At 40.8% G+C, this 15,151-nt stretch overlaps 1 protein-coding gene across 1 annotated transcript in view; it reads left to right on the top strand.

The window, feature by feature from the left end:
• The first annotated feature begins 461 nt into the window (after positions 1-461).
• The window catches only part of LOC121554186 (parathyroid hormone 2 receptor-like), a 58,447-nt gene continuing 43,757 nt past the window's right edge, over positions 462-15,151 (top strand). Inside the window, exons 1-3 of the mRNA XM_045214512.1 lie at positions 462-761; positions 874-1,152; positions 2,717-2,816. Of these exons, the coding sequence (XP_045070447.1) occupies positions 1,045-1,152; positions 2,717-2,816 (208 nt within the window). The 5' untranslated portion in view covers positions 462-761; positions 874-1,044. The remainder of the gene's footprint in view (positions 762-873; positions 1,153-2,716; positions 2,817-15,151) is intronic.

Below are 15,151 nucleotides of genomic sequence, written 5' to 3'. Positions count from 1 at the left end.
ATTTCTAAGTTATATTCGTCAAGAATCAATGGCTTTATCATTAATTTAAAAGTTTAAAAATGATGTACTACCAATCACAGACTTTAGCTTTAAGATTTCTGAACGCTGTAACCTGTTCACATAGAAAATCGGACAAAATCGGACAAACTCTGAGTCTGACCAAGATTCAACATGAACATAATTTTTTGCAAACAATATTTTTCTCAAAATGTATTCATTTTTTATTTGTGTAATTTCGTTTTTAAGACACTCATGAATTTCTCAAAATGCATTAATTTTTAATTTGTGTAAATTCGTTTTTAAGACACTCATGAGCTAACACACGCACACACACACTGAATCGTGCAGACCGCTGCCGACATCCTTTCCCACATGGCAAAATTTCAGCACCACGGATAGATAGCACCATTACTCACGTGCAGCCGCGAAATGCAGTTATAGGTAGGCTAGCTAGGTACAGTAGAGATGAATAGTTATTTGGGTTGTCAGGTGTCAGGAGCAAACTCGATTTTACACGTCTAGGCTATGGATAATTCTGGTTGGAATTTTCTTGCGACTTTTAGACCGTAATGAGTATTCGTGTTCTTTTTGTGTGTGTTTTTTTAAATGGCATTTAACGCTCGTGGCCCCTAGACAAGCAAACAGGCCCAAATTGTCTCTGTAAAGCAAATTTAGCCTACTAAAATTGTGTGTTTCAGAGAAAAACTACAACAGGACACAAGAAGCCTGAAAGGCCAGTCATATAGCCTATCTACTTTAAGGTACACAAGTGATGAGTAAACTTTTTGAACAAGTTTATGGTACATCCTTATTTCAGACGGATGACATCAAAACTCTGACTAAGGCTACGCTATTTCTGCGCCCTTTCTCCAGACATCCTCTTTCAACAGACTTAAAGAGCGTTGGATGGAAATACACACAGAGTAGGCTAGGCTACAGGAAGGAGAACCACATACAGTCGGACTGTAGCACGAGCTTGACACCACCTGAACTACTACGTGCTTCAGAAACACAGCTGATTTTGGAGTTTATCGAACCCTCTATATGCGACGCTGTCCACCATTGATCTTCAAAATGAGTACGATACTTCTGAGTAACTTTGTGAAGGTTTTTTTATGCTGGAATGTATTTTACCTACACGTTTACGCACAGGTAAGTAGGCTAGCCGATAGAGTAATATTGTTTATGTATTTTTTGTGGAGGAATTAATCCATAGGGTTTACCCCTGTTTTGTTACAGGAGCCTACATCTGCGTAAATAATAAACCATACACATACGGAATTTGCATTACCATTTTACATAGGCTACCAGCAACATGATGCTAGATTATATACACTGAGTGTACAAAACATTAGGAACACCTGCTCTTTCCACGACAGACTGACCAGGTGAATCCAGGTGAAAGCTATGATCCGTTATTGATGTCAATCATTGTAGATTAAGTAGAGGAGACAGGTTAATTAAGGATTTTGAAGACACAATTGAGACATTGATTGTGTATGTGTGCCATTCAGAGGGTGAATGGGCAAGACAAAATATTGAAGTGCCTTTGAACGGGGTATGGTAGTAGGTGCCGGTTTGAGTGTGTCAAGAACTGCAAGGCTGTTGGATTTTTCACGCTCAACAGTTTCCCGTGTGTATCAAAAATGGTCCAACACCAAAAGGACATCCAGCCAACTTGACACAATTGTGGGAAGCATTGGAGTCAACATGGGCCATCATCCCAGTGGAACGCTTTTGACACCTTGTAGAGTCCATGCCCCGACGAATTGAGGCTGTTCTGGGGGCAAAATGGGGTGCAACTCAATATTAGGAAGGTGTTAACCCTAATTGCTCCTGTAAGTCGCTCTGGATAAGAGCATCTGCTAAATTACAGTAAATGTTCCTAATGTTTTGTACACTCAGTGTATATTAGGGTATAGGTATGGGGAGAGGGCAATGTTTGGTTCAATGAGAAGGGATGTTAGAAATGTACCATTCAACTAGTAAAACAGTATTAGCCTATGTTTAGGCAGGCTATTGCAAATTTCTTGCATAATGAATTTGGTTGCTTTTTTCTTGAATCCACAATTCTCTATTCCTCTACTCCTATACCCTTTCATCTCTGTCTATCTTTTAAAATACTTATTCTGTAAATAATGGGAAAGCTAAGATTCATTTTTCTAAATGTTTTCATTAACTAAGTGGTGGCCATCATCCCAGTTATTTCCCCCCCATATTATGTTTCTTCCTTTGGTGTTATTTCATGTGGAAATGTATTCTGCTATCTGTTATTCAGCCATGCCCACTTCTATACTCAATAGTCAGTGTTTTCATATTAATTGTTGACTGGTACTCAACATCCACTTTCTCCTTGAATGCATTTAAATGAGGCGGAAGTATGAGCACAGTGCATCAGCATGTGTGTGTGTGGCGATTGCTTACTGTGTGCCAAATGTATATGACTTATGTTTTATTTTTGTGTTATGTTACAGTATATGTCATTGTAATTATGACAGATTTGATCAAAGTTTATATCAAAGCCACGTTACCATTTCTGCTCGTCATGTTTGAGATCCAAATTATCTCCGGGGTGAAGATTCCCCTAGGTACAGATCTAGGATCAGCTTCCCCTCCCCAATCCTAACCTTAACCATTAGTGGGGGAAATGCAAAACTGCCCCAAGATCAGCATCTAGGGGCAACTTTTTGAATGAATGCTGCAATTTACTCTGTAGGTTCATCCAGAGGTCGGACTCACAGCACAGGAGCAGATGTACTTACTGTATGATGTCAAAGTCGAGTGCCATCAGAACATCTCCACACACAACCCTGCAGGTGGGCAAACACTGACTTACATAAATCCTTTTGCTCTTTGGGCAGCATAGGTAATTTACAAACGTTTTTGTTTGTGTTTCTGTAATCGGTACCCACTAAGTAGATGATTGGTCTACCTAGATTTACCAGAGCCCCATTGGCCAGCGTGTTTCCAGGTGGATCCAGACAGGCCTTTATGGTAACCGTAGTGGCCTGGGTGGCAGAGCCACCCACCATACTTCACCTGTCTGGAGAGACCAAATCCCATAACTCGCCTCCCGCGTATTGGACAAGGGGTTGGGTTTTGAGAGACCCCCCCCCCCACTTGAGACAACTTTCAATACAGCATGGATGAAAACTACAACTACAGAAGTGGTCTTGGGGAGGGGGAAAATAACTGGGATGATGGCCACCACTTAGTAAACGAAAACATTTAGAAAAATTCATTTCAGTTTTCCCATATAGGCACTCTTGAAGAACGGAGGGAGGAACTTCTTGAAAAGCCTTTATTTGCTTGGACTACCACTGCAGTTTGATTAGAGGAAGACGACTTAAGATCACAGATATTATGCTGTGTGTCTTCCTAGCCATGGAATCTGTGGCTGTTGAAATGCGGATTTATTCCATTCATTTGAATCTGTGCCAATTTACCAGCCCCAACCTTGCGGTTGTTTCTCTTTCTGGCTGCTGCTCTCCATATTATTATCCTCCATGTGTCCGCCCACATTCTGTAGCAGTGTGAAAGCTAGATAACAACAAAAGTCTTTGTGTGTTTGATCCAGAATCTACCAGCCATTAAAACCAGGTGGGAGAATAGAAATATCAGAGCGTAAACAGATATTGGAGTATAATGGCTAATTAGAGTGTATTTATTGTTTGGTTACTGTTTAAATATAGTAAATCCTGGCTACTTAAAAAACAGACCAGCTTCTGATACCCATCCAATTTTAGTCATGACTTAAGTCTTACGGTTTCACTTTGGAGGCAACATGAAAATACAGTTTGCTATATCCTCTGAGAGATGCAGAAATGACGGTAACACTTTATTTTAAGTGTCCATTATAAAACATTTATAAGGCATTTATTAATCATTATTCCCACATTTGTAAATGTTAGTAAGCTAGTTATTCACACGTATATATATACACAACATGACCAAGAGTATGTGGACTTGCTTCCATTCAGCCACAAAAGCATTAGTGAGGTTGGGCACTGATGTTGGGCGATTAGGGTTGAGGTCAGGGCTCTGTGCAGACCAGCCAAGTTCTTCCACACCGATCTCGACAAACCATTGCTGTATGGACCTCACTTTGTGCACGGTGGCATTGTCATGCAGAAACAGGAAAGGGCCTTCCCCAACTGTTTGCCACAAAGTTGGAAGCACAGAATCGTCTAGAATGTCATTGTATGCTGTAGCGTTAAGATTTCCCTCCACTGGAACTAAGGGGCCTAGCCCGAACCATGAAAAACAGCCCCAGACCATTATTCCTCCTCCGCCAAACTTTACAGTTGTCACTATGCATTCGGGCAGGTAGTGTTCTCCTGGCATCCGCCAAAGCCAGATTTGTCTGTCGGACTGCCAGATGGTGAAGTGTGGTTCATCACTCCAGAGAACGCGTTTCAATTGCTCCAGAGTCCAATGGCGGTGAGCTTCACACCACTCAAGCTGACGCTTGGCATTGTGCATGGTGATCTTAGGCTTGTGTGCGGCTGCACAAACAGATCTTGTGCTGACGTTGCTTCCAGAGGCAGTTTGGATCTCGGTAGTGAGTGTTGCAACCGAGGACACACAAGCTCCCGTTCTGTGAGCTTGTGTGGCCTACCACTTCGCGGCTGAGCCGTTGTTGCTCTTAGACGTTTCCACTTCACAATAACAGCACTTACAGTTGACCCGGGCAGCTCTAGCAGGGCAGAAATTTGACGAACTGACTCGTTGAAAGTCACTGAGTTCTTCAGTAAGGCCATTCTACTGCCAATGTTTAACTATGGAGATTGCATGGCTGTGTGCTCAATTTTATACACCTGTCAGCAATGGGTGTGGCTGAAATAGCCGAATCCACTCATTTGAAGGGGTGTCCACATACTTTTGCATATATAATGTATTTCCTTAAACATCCTGTGTTGCGTGCTTATTCTTTTACCAGGTACTGCTGGAATGTTTACCAATGGCATGCATCATTTTGTGGGAAATTACACTGGTCTCTCAAAATATTTATAAGGTATTTATGAAGTATAAATTGTCTTCACTTTAGATTAGGGACTGCAAAAGGACTTTACTAATCATTAGTAAATGGTTTGTAAATGTGAGTAATGATTAATAAATGGTGAACACACCATTTTTATAAATGCTGTATAAATTATTTATTATGACCCTTAAAATAAAGTGTTACCGAAATGACATCACTGAAACCACTTATTGGCTAAATGATATGCTGCCTTTCATAAGAGTGAAATAAATATAAATGTAAAACATTTTATAATCCCACTTCCCCTCAACTAGTGGTGTATTTGTCTATTGTATTTGGTATTTGGTTTTTCCAGATAATTTAACCCAGATCTAAATGATCATGTATTGTCTTAATTCTGTTCCCCTATAAGATTGTGTTCCCTTTTCAATTTTAAATGATGGGGCAATCTGGGATTGGTTCATCCATTTGGGCCTTTAAATTGATGATATATAGCAATTATATAGCTTTGTTGTTGTTTGATTCCTAGATTGTCCCTTTAAAGGCAATGGCCCAATTTTAACCATTATTGGCCACCGTATTACTGCCAGGTGATCTCTCGTTAAACCATCAATACGGGCTAAGATCACCCACATACCTGACCTCAGTTGCAACCATTATTAGCCATCATATTACCACTCCTGTGGTGTTAACAAGATCGGTGTTAACTTTAAACCTGCTAATTGAGCATACAAAAAAGTATTTAGTCAGCCACCAATTGTGCAAGTTCTCCCACTTAAAAAGATGAGAGAGGCCTGTAATTTTCATCATAGGTACACGTCAACTATGACAGACAAAATGAGAAAAAAGAATCCAGAAAATCACATTGTAGGATTTTTAATACATTTATTTGCAAATTATGGTGGAAAATAAGTATTTGGTCAATAACAAAAGTTTCTCTACTTTGTTATATACCCTTTGTTGGCAATGACACAGGTCAAACGTTTTCTGTAAGTCTTCACAAGGTTTTCACACACTGTTGCTGGTATTTTGGCCCATTCCTCCATGCATATCTCCTCTAGAGCAGTGATGTTTTGGGGCTGTTGCTAGGCAACACAGACTTTCAACTCCCTCCAAAGATTTTCTATGGGGTTGAGATCTGGAGACTGGCTAGGCCACTCCAGGACCTTGAAATGCTTCTTACGAAGCCACTCCTTCGTTGCCCGGGCGGTGTGTTTGGGATCATTGTCATGCTGAAAGACCCAGCCACGTTTTATCTTCAATGCTCTTGCTGATGGAAGGAGGTTTTCACTCAAAATCTCACGATACATGGCCCCATTCATTCATTCCTTTACACGGATCAGTCGTCCTGGTCCCTTTGCAGAAAAACAGCCCCAAAGCATGGTGTTTCCATCCCCATGCTTCACAGTAGGTATGGTGTTCTTTGGATGCAACTCAGCATTCTTTGTCCTCCAAACACGACGAGTTGAGTTTTTACCAAAAAGTTCTATTTTGGTTTCATCTGACCATATGACATTCTCCCAATCCTCTTCTGGATCATCCAAATGCACTCTAGCAAACTTCAGACGGGCCTGGACATGTACTGGCTTAAGCAGGGGGACACGTCTGGCACTGCAGGATTTGAGTCCCTGGCGGCGTAGTGTGTTACTGATGGTAGGCTTTGTTACTTTGGTCCCAGCTCTCTGCAGGTCATTCACTAGGTCCCCCCGTGTGGTTCTGGGATTTTTGCTCACTGTTCTTGTGATCATTTTGACCCCACGGGGTGAGATCTTGCGTGGAGCCCCAGATCGAGGGAGATTATCAGTGGTCTTGTATGTAATCCATTTCCTAATAATTGCTCCCACAGTTGATTTCTTCAAACCAAGCTGCTTACCTATTGCAGATTCAGTCTTCCCAGCCTGGTGCAGGTCTACAATTTTGTTTCTGGTGTCCTTTGACAGCTCTTTGGTCTTGGCCATAGTGGAGTTTGGAGTGTGACTGTTTGAGGTTGTGGACAGGTGTCTTTTATACTGATAACAAGTTCAAACAGGTGCCATTAATACAGGTAACGAGTGGAGGACAGAGGAGCCTCTTAAAGAAGAAGTTACAGGTCTGTGAGAGCCAGAGATCGTGCTTGTTTGTAGGTGACCAAATACTTATTTTCCACCATAATTTGCAAATAAATTCTTAAAAAATCCTACAATGTGATTTTCTGGATTTATTTTTCTCAATTTGTCTGTCATAGTTGACGTGTACCAATTATGAAAATTACATGCCTCTCTCATCTTTTTAAGTGGGAGAACTTGCACAATTGGTGGCTGACTAAATACTTTTTTTCCCCACTGTATAGGTTGTTGTAACATTTAAACGTGAAACTTGTTTTTAATTTTTTTGCACTGCATCAATCACTGGTGCGGTTGAATGTAGCATTGCTGTATGGTGCACTCAAAATGTATTGTAGTTGAGAAGCCAGCCTAGGATAGTTCTCAAATGTTGCTGTAATAGGCCAACATCTTTCTCCTTTGCATGGTGTTTTGTTGCAGGTTGAGTTTTTTGGTTATTCATTGTCAAGCTTTAAAAACCGAAGACAGGCTCCAACATTTTAGTAGCCTAGCTAGGACTGTTGCATGTGTCTGTCTGTACTTTCTCTCCGCTGCGCACTGTAAACGGGACACATGAAAGCAGCACAATTGAAGTTGAATTCACCAATTCGAGCGCATCAGGCTATAATTTCATAAAGTAGATGTCTCAACTGTTGACTAATTTATACTCACTTGTGTGTCCTATTCGGTCCGCGGGCCTTGCTTGACACGTGCGCTAGTCTATTAGCCACGTTATAACTGACTTGTGAACATTGTCCTTGCTAGTTTGCTTGTATTGACATTACCAGCCTTAGTTACAGTCGTCCGTTTTTGTTCATTGAAACTGAAACAGTGCATCCCGAATGGGTGGAGGCAGCAAACAATGTACCAGGCCATCTGTGATTTAAAAGCTGATAGCAATATTTTTGGGACTACCAAGAAATATATTGGTAAATGATATTAATCATGCATTGAACCGCATCCATTTATTCTGCCAACAATGCCTTTCTTTACGTCATTGAATTTTGAGTCAAGTTGGTTTTGAAGCATAAACTGGGAATTTGATATTTTTTACTGATATTATGATTTTCTGTTTGTTTCATATCTTCAAAGTAGTTAAAACACTGTCAATTCCACTTTAAGGTATTTCACGCTGCCTGCACATGTATTGGCCTGGCAAGTGGGTCCCAAACCCCAATATGGCACATTTCCTGTCTGTCAGTTCAAATCTATACAACATGCTTTGATGTCTCAAATGATGATGTGACTCAACCCAGCTATAATCTGATCCAATTTGGCTCTGAGATAATGAAGTATGACAACATACGAATAGGAAGGGTACTGCAGCTGAGACACTGAAACATACGTATATCCACTTCTCTTTTGACCTGGATTGCAGTCATAAAATAGATTTTATTTAAATATTTTTACTTCTTATTTTCTCTCCCTCTTAGGTCTTTATTACTCAGTCTCAGGCCGCGTCCCAAATGGCACTAAAGGTAGTGCTAGTCACTTGTTTCACTGAACCATGAGGAGGGCTAACTGACAAAATAAGACAACCTATTACTCATAGTGCTCTCCCACTAGCCTACTCATCTGGTGGACAGATAGTGTATATATAGCTGTAATGACTATGATCAATGTTCTTGCACTTGTCGCTAATGAGTGACTCATAGGCTTTGTCTTTCCATCTCACACTGTCATCGTGGAATATAGATGAATATTAGAAATGTGTTTAATCAAGGGAGCGGAGGTTTAAACAGACATAGTGGAATAAATAGTTTTTCTCCATGGAGCCGTGTTGTAGTATTTTGATCCTTCTTGAATTTGTTGATGACATTGATGTGGACTCAGTACACACTGCTGGATATTTGCCCTTTCTGAAATTGAGTGGATCAATGTCCAGTGTCCGCAGGATCACCAGCACTTACCATGGACAGGCACAAAAGTAACAAGTCAATGAAACCTTTCAATAATAATGCCTTGAGTTCAATAGCAATGATTTCTTTTAAGTTCAGATTTATCTGAAGGAGTGGCCGTGGTATTTGGCCTGGGAGCCTCCATTCCCTTGATGACGATACCCTCCAACACAATGCCCAAATAATATGTCACTTATGAATGGAGCTCCAAACGAGCTTCAATGCCATACAACACTCCTGCAGTAGCCTCCAACTGCTCTTAAACACTAGTAAAACTAAATGCATGCTTTTCAATCGAACACTGCTGGCACCCGCCCACCCGACTAGAATCACCACTCTTGACGGGTCTGACCTAGAGTATGTGGACAACTACAAATACCTAGGTGTCTGGTTAGACTGTAAACTCTCCTTCCAGACTCACATAAAGAATCTCCAATCCAAAGTTAAATCTAGAATCGGCTTCCTATTTCGCAACAAAGCCTCCTTCACTCATGCTGCCAAACATGCCCTCGTAAAACTGACTATCCTACCGATCCTTGACTTCGGCGATGTCATTTACAAAATAGCCTCCAACACTCTACTCAGCAAATTGGATGTAGTCTATCACAGTGCCATCCGTTTTGTCTCCAAAGCCCCATACGCTACCCACCACTGTGACCTGTACGCTCTTGTTGGCTGGTCCTCACTACATGTTCGTCGTCAAACCCACTGGCTCCAGGCCATCTATAAATCACTGCTAGGCAAATCCCCGCCTTATCTTAGCTCATTGGTCACCATAGCAGCACCCACCCGTAGTCTGCGCTCCAGCGGGTATATCTCACTGGTCATTCCCAAAGCCAACACCTCCTTTGGCCGCCATTCCTTCCAGTTCTCTGCTGCCAATAGGCCCTTTTCACGTGACGTCAGACAACTTCCGTTCTGCCGCGATGCAGGTTATGTTTACATCCGGTGTCGCTTAGGAACGCTTAGCTAGTAGCACATCATTATGGAGTTCACCCAGTCCCTTTCACATCTGCCACCAATACGACTTAACGACGTAGAACGACTTGCTGACAAGTGGTCCCTTACTTCAAGATCGAAGCTTGATAAAGGCTACAAGTTCTTCGTTGAAGGTTACCTGTTTGATTATGAAGGTACGTGTTTATCTTTATTTAGCTTAAATTAGCCCTATGCTAGCGAAGGTTATGAGCTGACGAGTTTCTGTTTTGCAGCCTCTTTTTAATATTACTGCTGTTTGTATCGACCGTAAGATAAGAGTCAGTAATGTATTAATGGCTAATGCTGCGCCCTTTCTCCCAATCACTGTATTGAAACAGTCTCAAGTGTAGTTAACGGTGAGGTGACAGTGAGAGGGCGATGTTACAGGTCCATGAAGAAAAATGAGGAGGCTCATCGGCTTCAGGTTTCTCAGATAAACAGTTCTCTAACATTATGATAAGATAGGTTAAGATAGATAAGTTTTCTTTTTGTTGTGTTTTGCTGCGGTTGCAGATTTAATAAGAATGATTCCACAATGTTCCACTGTGGATCAGTTTGTTTCTCAGTCTGAGCTCTGATTTTGTATCATTAAACTTAATACACAACGAAATTCTAACAAACCGATGTGGGTTGTTGACGGCAATAAAGACTGGGAAAGATTCTGTGATAACTCAAAATGTTCAAATTTTCGATAAGTGTTGGCACTACTTGTCAAAGGTTTCAGAACAGCCAATTTTTCTTAATTAAAAAAAGAAATTGGGTTTTGAAAATTGTGTACAGTAGTTTATAATGAAACGCAGAAAAAATGTTTTGTAAGTACAGCACTAATTGTTATGTCTCTATGAACAGGTTACACTAGACTCTGCAGAGGTTCCTGTGGTACTCAATCACATGTCATGTTCCTGCTCTGCTGGGAAAGCACTACGTAATCACATAGTAGCACTTCTTTTTCAAAGTGCTCACTATGTTACCATGGGCTTTAAGACAGTGCCATTGCCTCTGTCATGCACCAGCGCACTGCAGACCTGGCACCGGCCTAGGACACAGGTCAGACATTATTTGTTACACTGATGCAGAACTTTGCAGTTTGTATTGACTTTTGACAATGTATTGTTCATCATTATTATATCACAGGGAATTGTACCAGAGGCCACCAATGATATGGCGGTGTGTAAACCAGCGGCTAAGAAAAAAACAAGTGTCAGAGCTGGTGTGAAGTGCACACTGTACCGAGCCTATGATGGTGAGTCTGAATGAGCCCCGCCTGTACTAGAGCACAAAGACTTTAGTGCATTTCTAAAATAATACAAACATAAAAGTGATTATTATTTGTTACTTTTTATATAGACTTTCAGTGGATATTTTTTTATTTGTATTAGAAGCATGTACGAGACTGGATGAGTGTGGTTGTCTATTTTAGTGAAAAAGATAAGGTGGCATTTAATGAAATCTAAACTTGACATATCTCACTTTCATGCCAGGGCCTATTCCGGATCCTCACGTCATGGCCAGTGCTGAGAAACTGAAAGACATCCGTCCACAACCAGGGATTTGCAAATTGCTGCACGGGCTTGAGGGCCTTAATTTGGTGGACTCTAAATTTGGCCCTGTGCCATTTGGGTCTGTGCTTTCTTACCAGTGCCCTCTAGAATTAAGTAGAGATATTATTAAACACCCTGGTGCCAGTGAGTTTCCTCAGTTGCCTATTGAAGGTTACAACTTTAAATTTCCCATTGATTTTGAGCCCAACTACATACAACAATGTCATTTGGACAGCCTGATTGTGTCAGAGGAGATGTCTGCTGCTATTGAAGCAGAAACAAGAATGCAGTCAGAATGCCAGCTGTGGAGCCAGGTACGCAAACCCCGACTGACAGCCAGCAGATTCCGTGAAATATGCCATGTTCGTGGGGGAGTTGTCTGCCAAGGCTTTGGCAACCCGCATTCTGAGAGGAACTCCTCAGACAGCTGCTATGAGAAGAGGGTTGGATCTGGAACCTGAGATACTGAGGCAATATTCTGATTTTTGTGATGTCTCTCTGAAACAATGCGGGGTCATCATCCACCCTGATTCACCTCACCTTGCAGCCAGCCCGGATGCTAAAGTCTTCTGCCCAACAGAAGCACCACCATTTGGTCTTGCTGAGGTTAAGAGTTGCGATGTTGAAAATGTTACCCAAGTTAAACACCTGATCACAGTTAAAGGCCAGGCCTGCCTTAAGAAGAGCCACAAATACTACTATCAGGTTCAAGGCCAACTCGCCTTAAGCGGACTTCAGTGGTGTGACTTCATTACAGATACCCGCACTGACTTCACAGTTGAGAGAATCTTTAGGGATGAGGAGATTATCCACTCAATGCGACAGAAGCTTGATCATTTCTATTATAACATCTACATGGATGTCTTCTTAAGTTATAAAACATAAGGCAGAATTTTATGTGTAAATAGTGTTAAGGTAAATGTGGAAGGTGAACCTTTGACATTTTTTTTCTTTAACTGCAAATTAACTTGTCATATACTGTATATCTCCTATGTACTGAAACACACATTTTGAAAAGGATTGTGATGTAAATGTCGACATGTTTTTCTTTAACTGCAAATGAACTTAATTGTGTTATATACTGTATATCTATGTATTGAAATACAAATTTTGAAAAGGATTGCGATGTTGTAAATGCTCTTACCAAAATCAAAAAGGATTGGAAGCAGTTGCTTGCAAACATATATTTAATAGTTCCATCAGTGCCATGACACATAAGCACATAACATGGTTAATAGTTGGATATTTTTACAATATATCACATTAGGTTCATTAATAGCTATGAAAAAGTTATTACCCTTAACAAAAACATACAGTATAACATTAGATCAATTAAATTACCAACAAAGTTAATTCATATTTACATTTTTTTGTACATACAATACAGTAATATAAAAGTACTTCTATTTACAGCCCATCTAGCTTACTCAGGAAATATACAACTTCCAGTTGACAAAAACATCAGACTGGTTTGTCTCCTTTAATGTCAAGAGGTCCCTGATAGTTCGACATGAGGCAGCAGATGGCCCACAGCTGATTCACTGAACCCACTGTGGAAAGAGGAACAAGCCCATCCCAGATATGGTACTCCTTCACCCTCCGTATGGCCCTCTCGACTAAAATCCTCAGCCGGGCGATGGCCTGGGTCTTAAGAGTGTCCTCCCTGCTGAGCTGAGGAGATTTTTACGGGAAGATACGGGAATTTCTGTTTGTTGTTTGAACAAAATGGTACACTGCAATAGCATCTTCTCGAAGATTGTGCCATGCTTCGGTGTTGGATGGGATACTGTTGCGATACAGACACCGGGAGAAAAGAAACAGCTAAATTAACATTCAGCTTTGACCAGGAATCAATATTTATCTAGCTATCATGCACAACAGTATTTGAATAGGTGAGTTACTATACATTCATGAATAAACTAACTGCCTAACAAAGGGTTAGATAGCTAGCTAAGTAAACTTGTTACATTACAGCCAGGCAGCAATGTAACGCTACCTTTTAACGTTATCGGTATCTGGTACTAAGTTGTTGTTAGCTAACGTTAGCCCACTTTTAAGTAACTAAGGCAGTGAACAATTATGAATTAACAATAACGTTAGCAAGTTACAAACCATTGCATATACGTAAACATTATTACTCTTAACTTTACTAATTTAACTTAAACGTACCTCAGAAGAGAAGTCTCAGGTTACGGGCGAACGGAAGTGAAGTTAACCTGCTACGCGGAAAGGCGGAAGTTAGATGACGTCATCGTGAAAAGGGCCTATTTGCCAATGACTGGAACGAATTGCAAAAATCTCTGAAGCTGGAGACTCTTATCTCCCTCACTAACTTTAAGCATCAGTTGTCAGAGCACCTTACCGATCACTGCACCTGTACACAGCCCATCTGAAATTAGCCCACCCAACTACCTCATCCCTATATTGTTATTTATTTTGCTCTTTTGCACCCCAGTATCTCTATTTGCACATAATCTCTTGCACATCTATCATTCCAGTGTTAATACTATTGTAATTATTTTGCACTATAGCCTATTTATTGCCTTACCTCCATAACTTGCTACATTTGCACACACTGTATATATATTTTCTGTTGTATTTTTGACTTTATGTTTTTTACCCCATATGTAACTCTGTGTTGTTTTTATCGCACTGCTTTGCTTTATCTTGGCCAGGTCGCAGTTGTAAATGAGAACTTGTTCTCAACTGGCTTACCTGGTTAAATAAAGGTGAAATAAAAAAATTTAAAAAATGAATGTAAAAGCGAAAAATATGTACATCACACATATTGACGTTTGTAATTGTGAAGATTTGACGTATAATGGCAATATGTCAGTAAATGTTACATATTTGGCCTATTACCTTAGTATATTATCTAGTGATGGGCACTAATATGGAAAATCCATACTAATATATCAGTTGAATGTTTTTCTATATGATATCGATATACAGTGGGGAGAACAAGTATTTGATACACTGCCGATTTTGCAGGTTTTCCTACTTACAAAGCATGTAGAGGTCTATAATTTTTATCATAGGTACACTTCAACTGTGAGAGACGGAATCTAAAACAAAAATCCAGAAAATCACATTGTATGATTTTTAAGTAATTAATTTGCATTTTATTGCATGACATAAGTATTTGAAACATCAGAAAAGCAGAACTTAATATTTGGTACAGAAACCTTTGTTTGCAATTACAGATTTCATAAGTTTCCTGTAGGTCTTGACCAGGTTTGCACACACTGCAGCAGGGATTTTGGCCCACTCCTCCATACAGACCTTCTCCAGATCCTTCAGGTTTTGGGGCTGTCGCTGGGCAATACGGACTTTCAGCTCCCTCCAAAGATTTTCTATTGGGTTCAGGTCTGGAGACTGGCTAGGCCACTCCAGGACCTTGAGATGCTTCTTACGGAGCCACTCCTTAGTTGCCCTGGCTGTGTGTTTCGGGTCGTTGTCATGCTGGAAGACCCAGCCACGACCTATCTTCAATGCTCTTACTGAGGGTAGGAGGTTGTTGGCCAAGATCTCGCGATACATGGCCCCATCCATCCTCCCCTCAATACGGTGCAGTCGTCCTGTCCCCTTTGCAGAAAGGCATCCCCAAAGAATGATGTTTCCACCTCCATGCTTCACGGTTGGGATGGTGTTCTTGGGGTTGTACTCATCCTT

Source organism: Coregonus clupeaformis, unplaced genomic scaffold (assembly GCF_020615455.1).
Source record: "Coregonus clupeaformis isolate EN_2021a unplaced genomic scaffold, ASM2061545v1 scaf0271, whole genome shotgun sequence".
Classification (NCBI taxonomy): domain Eukaryota; kingdom Metazoa; phylum Chordata; class Actinopteri; order Salmoniformes; family Salmonidae; genus Coregonus; species Coregonus clupeaformis.
This window is presented reverse-complemented; position numbering and strand designations above follow the sequence as displayed.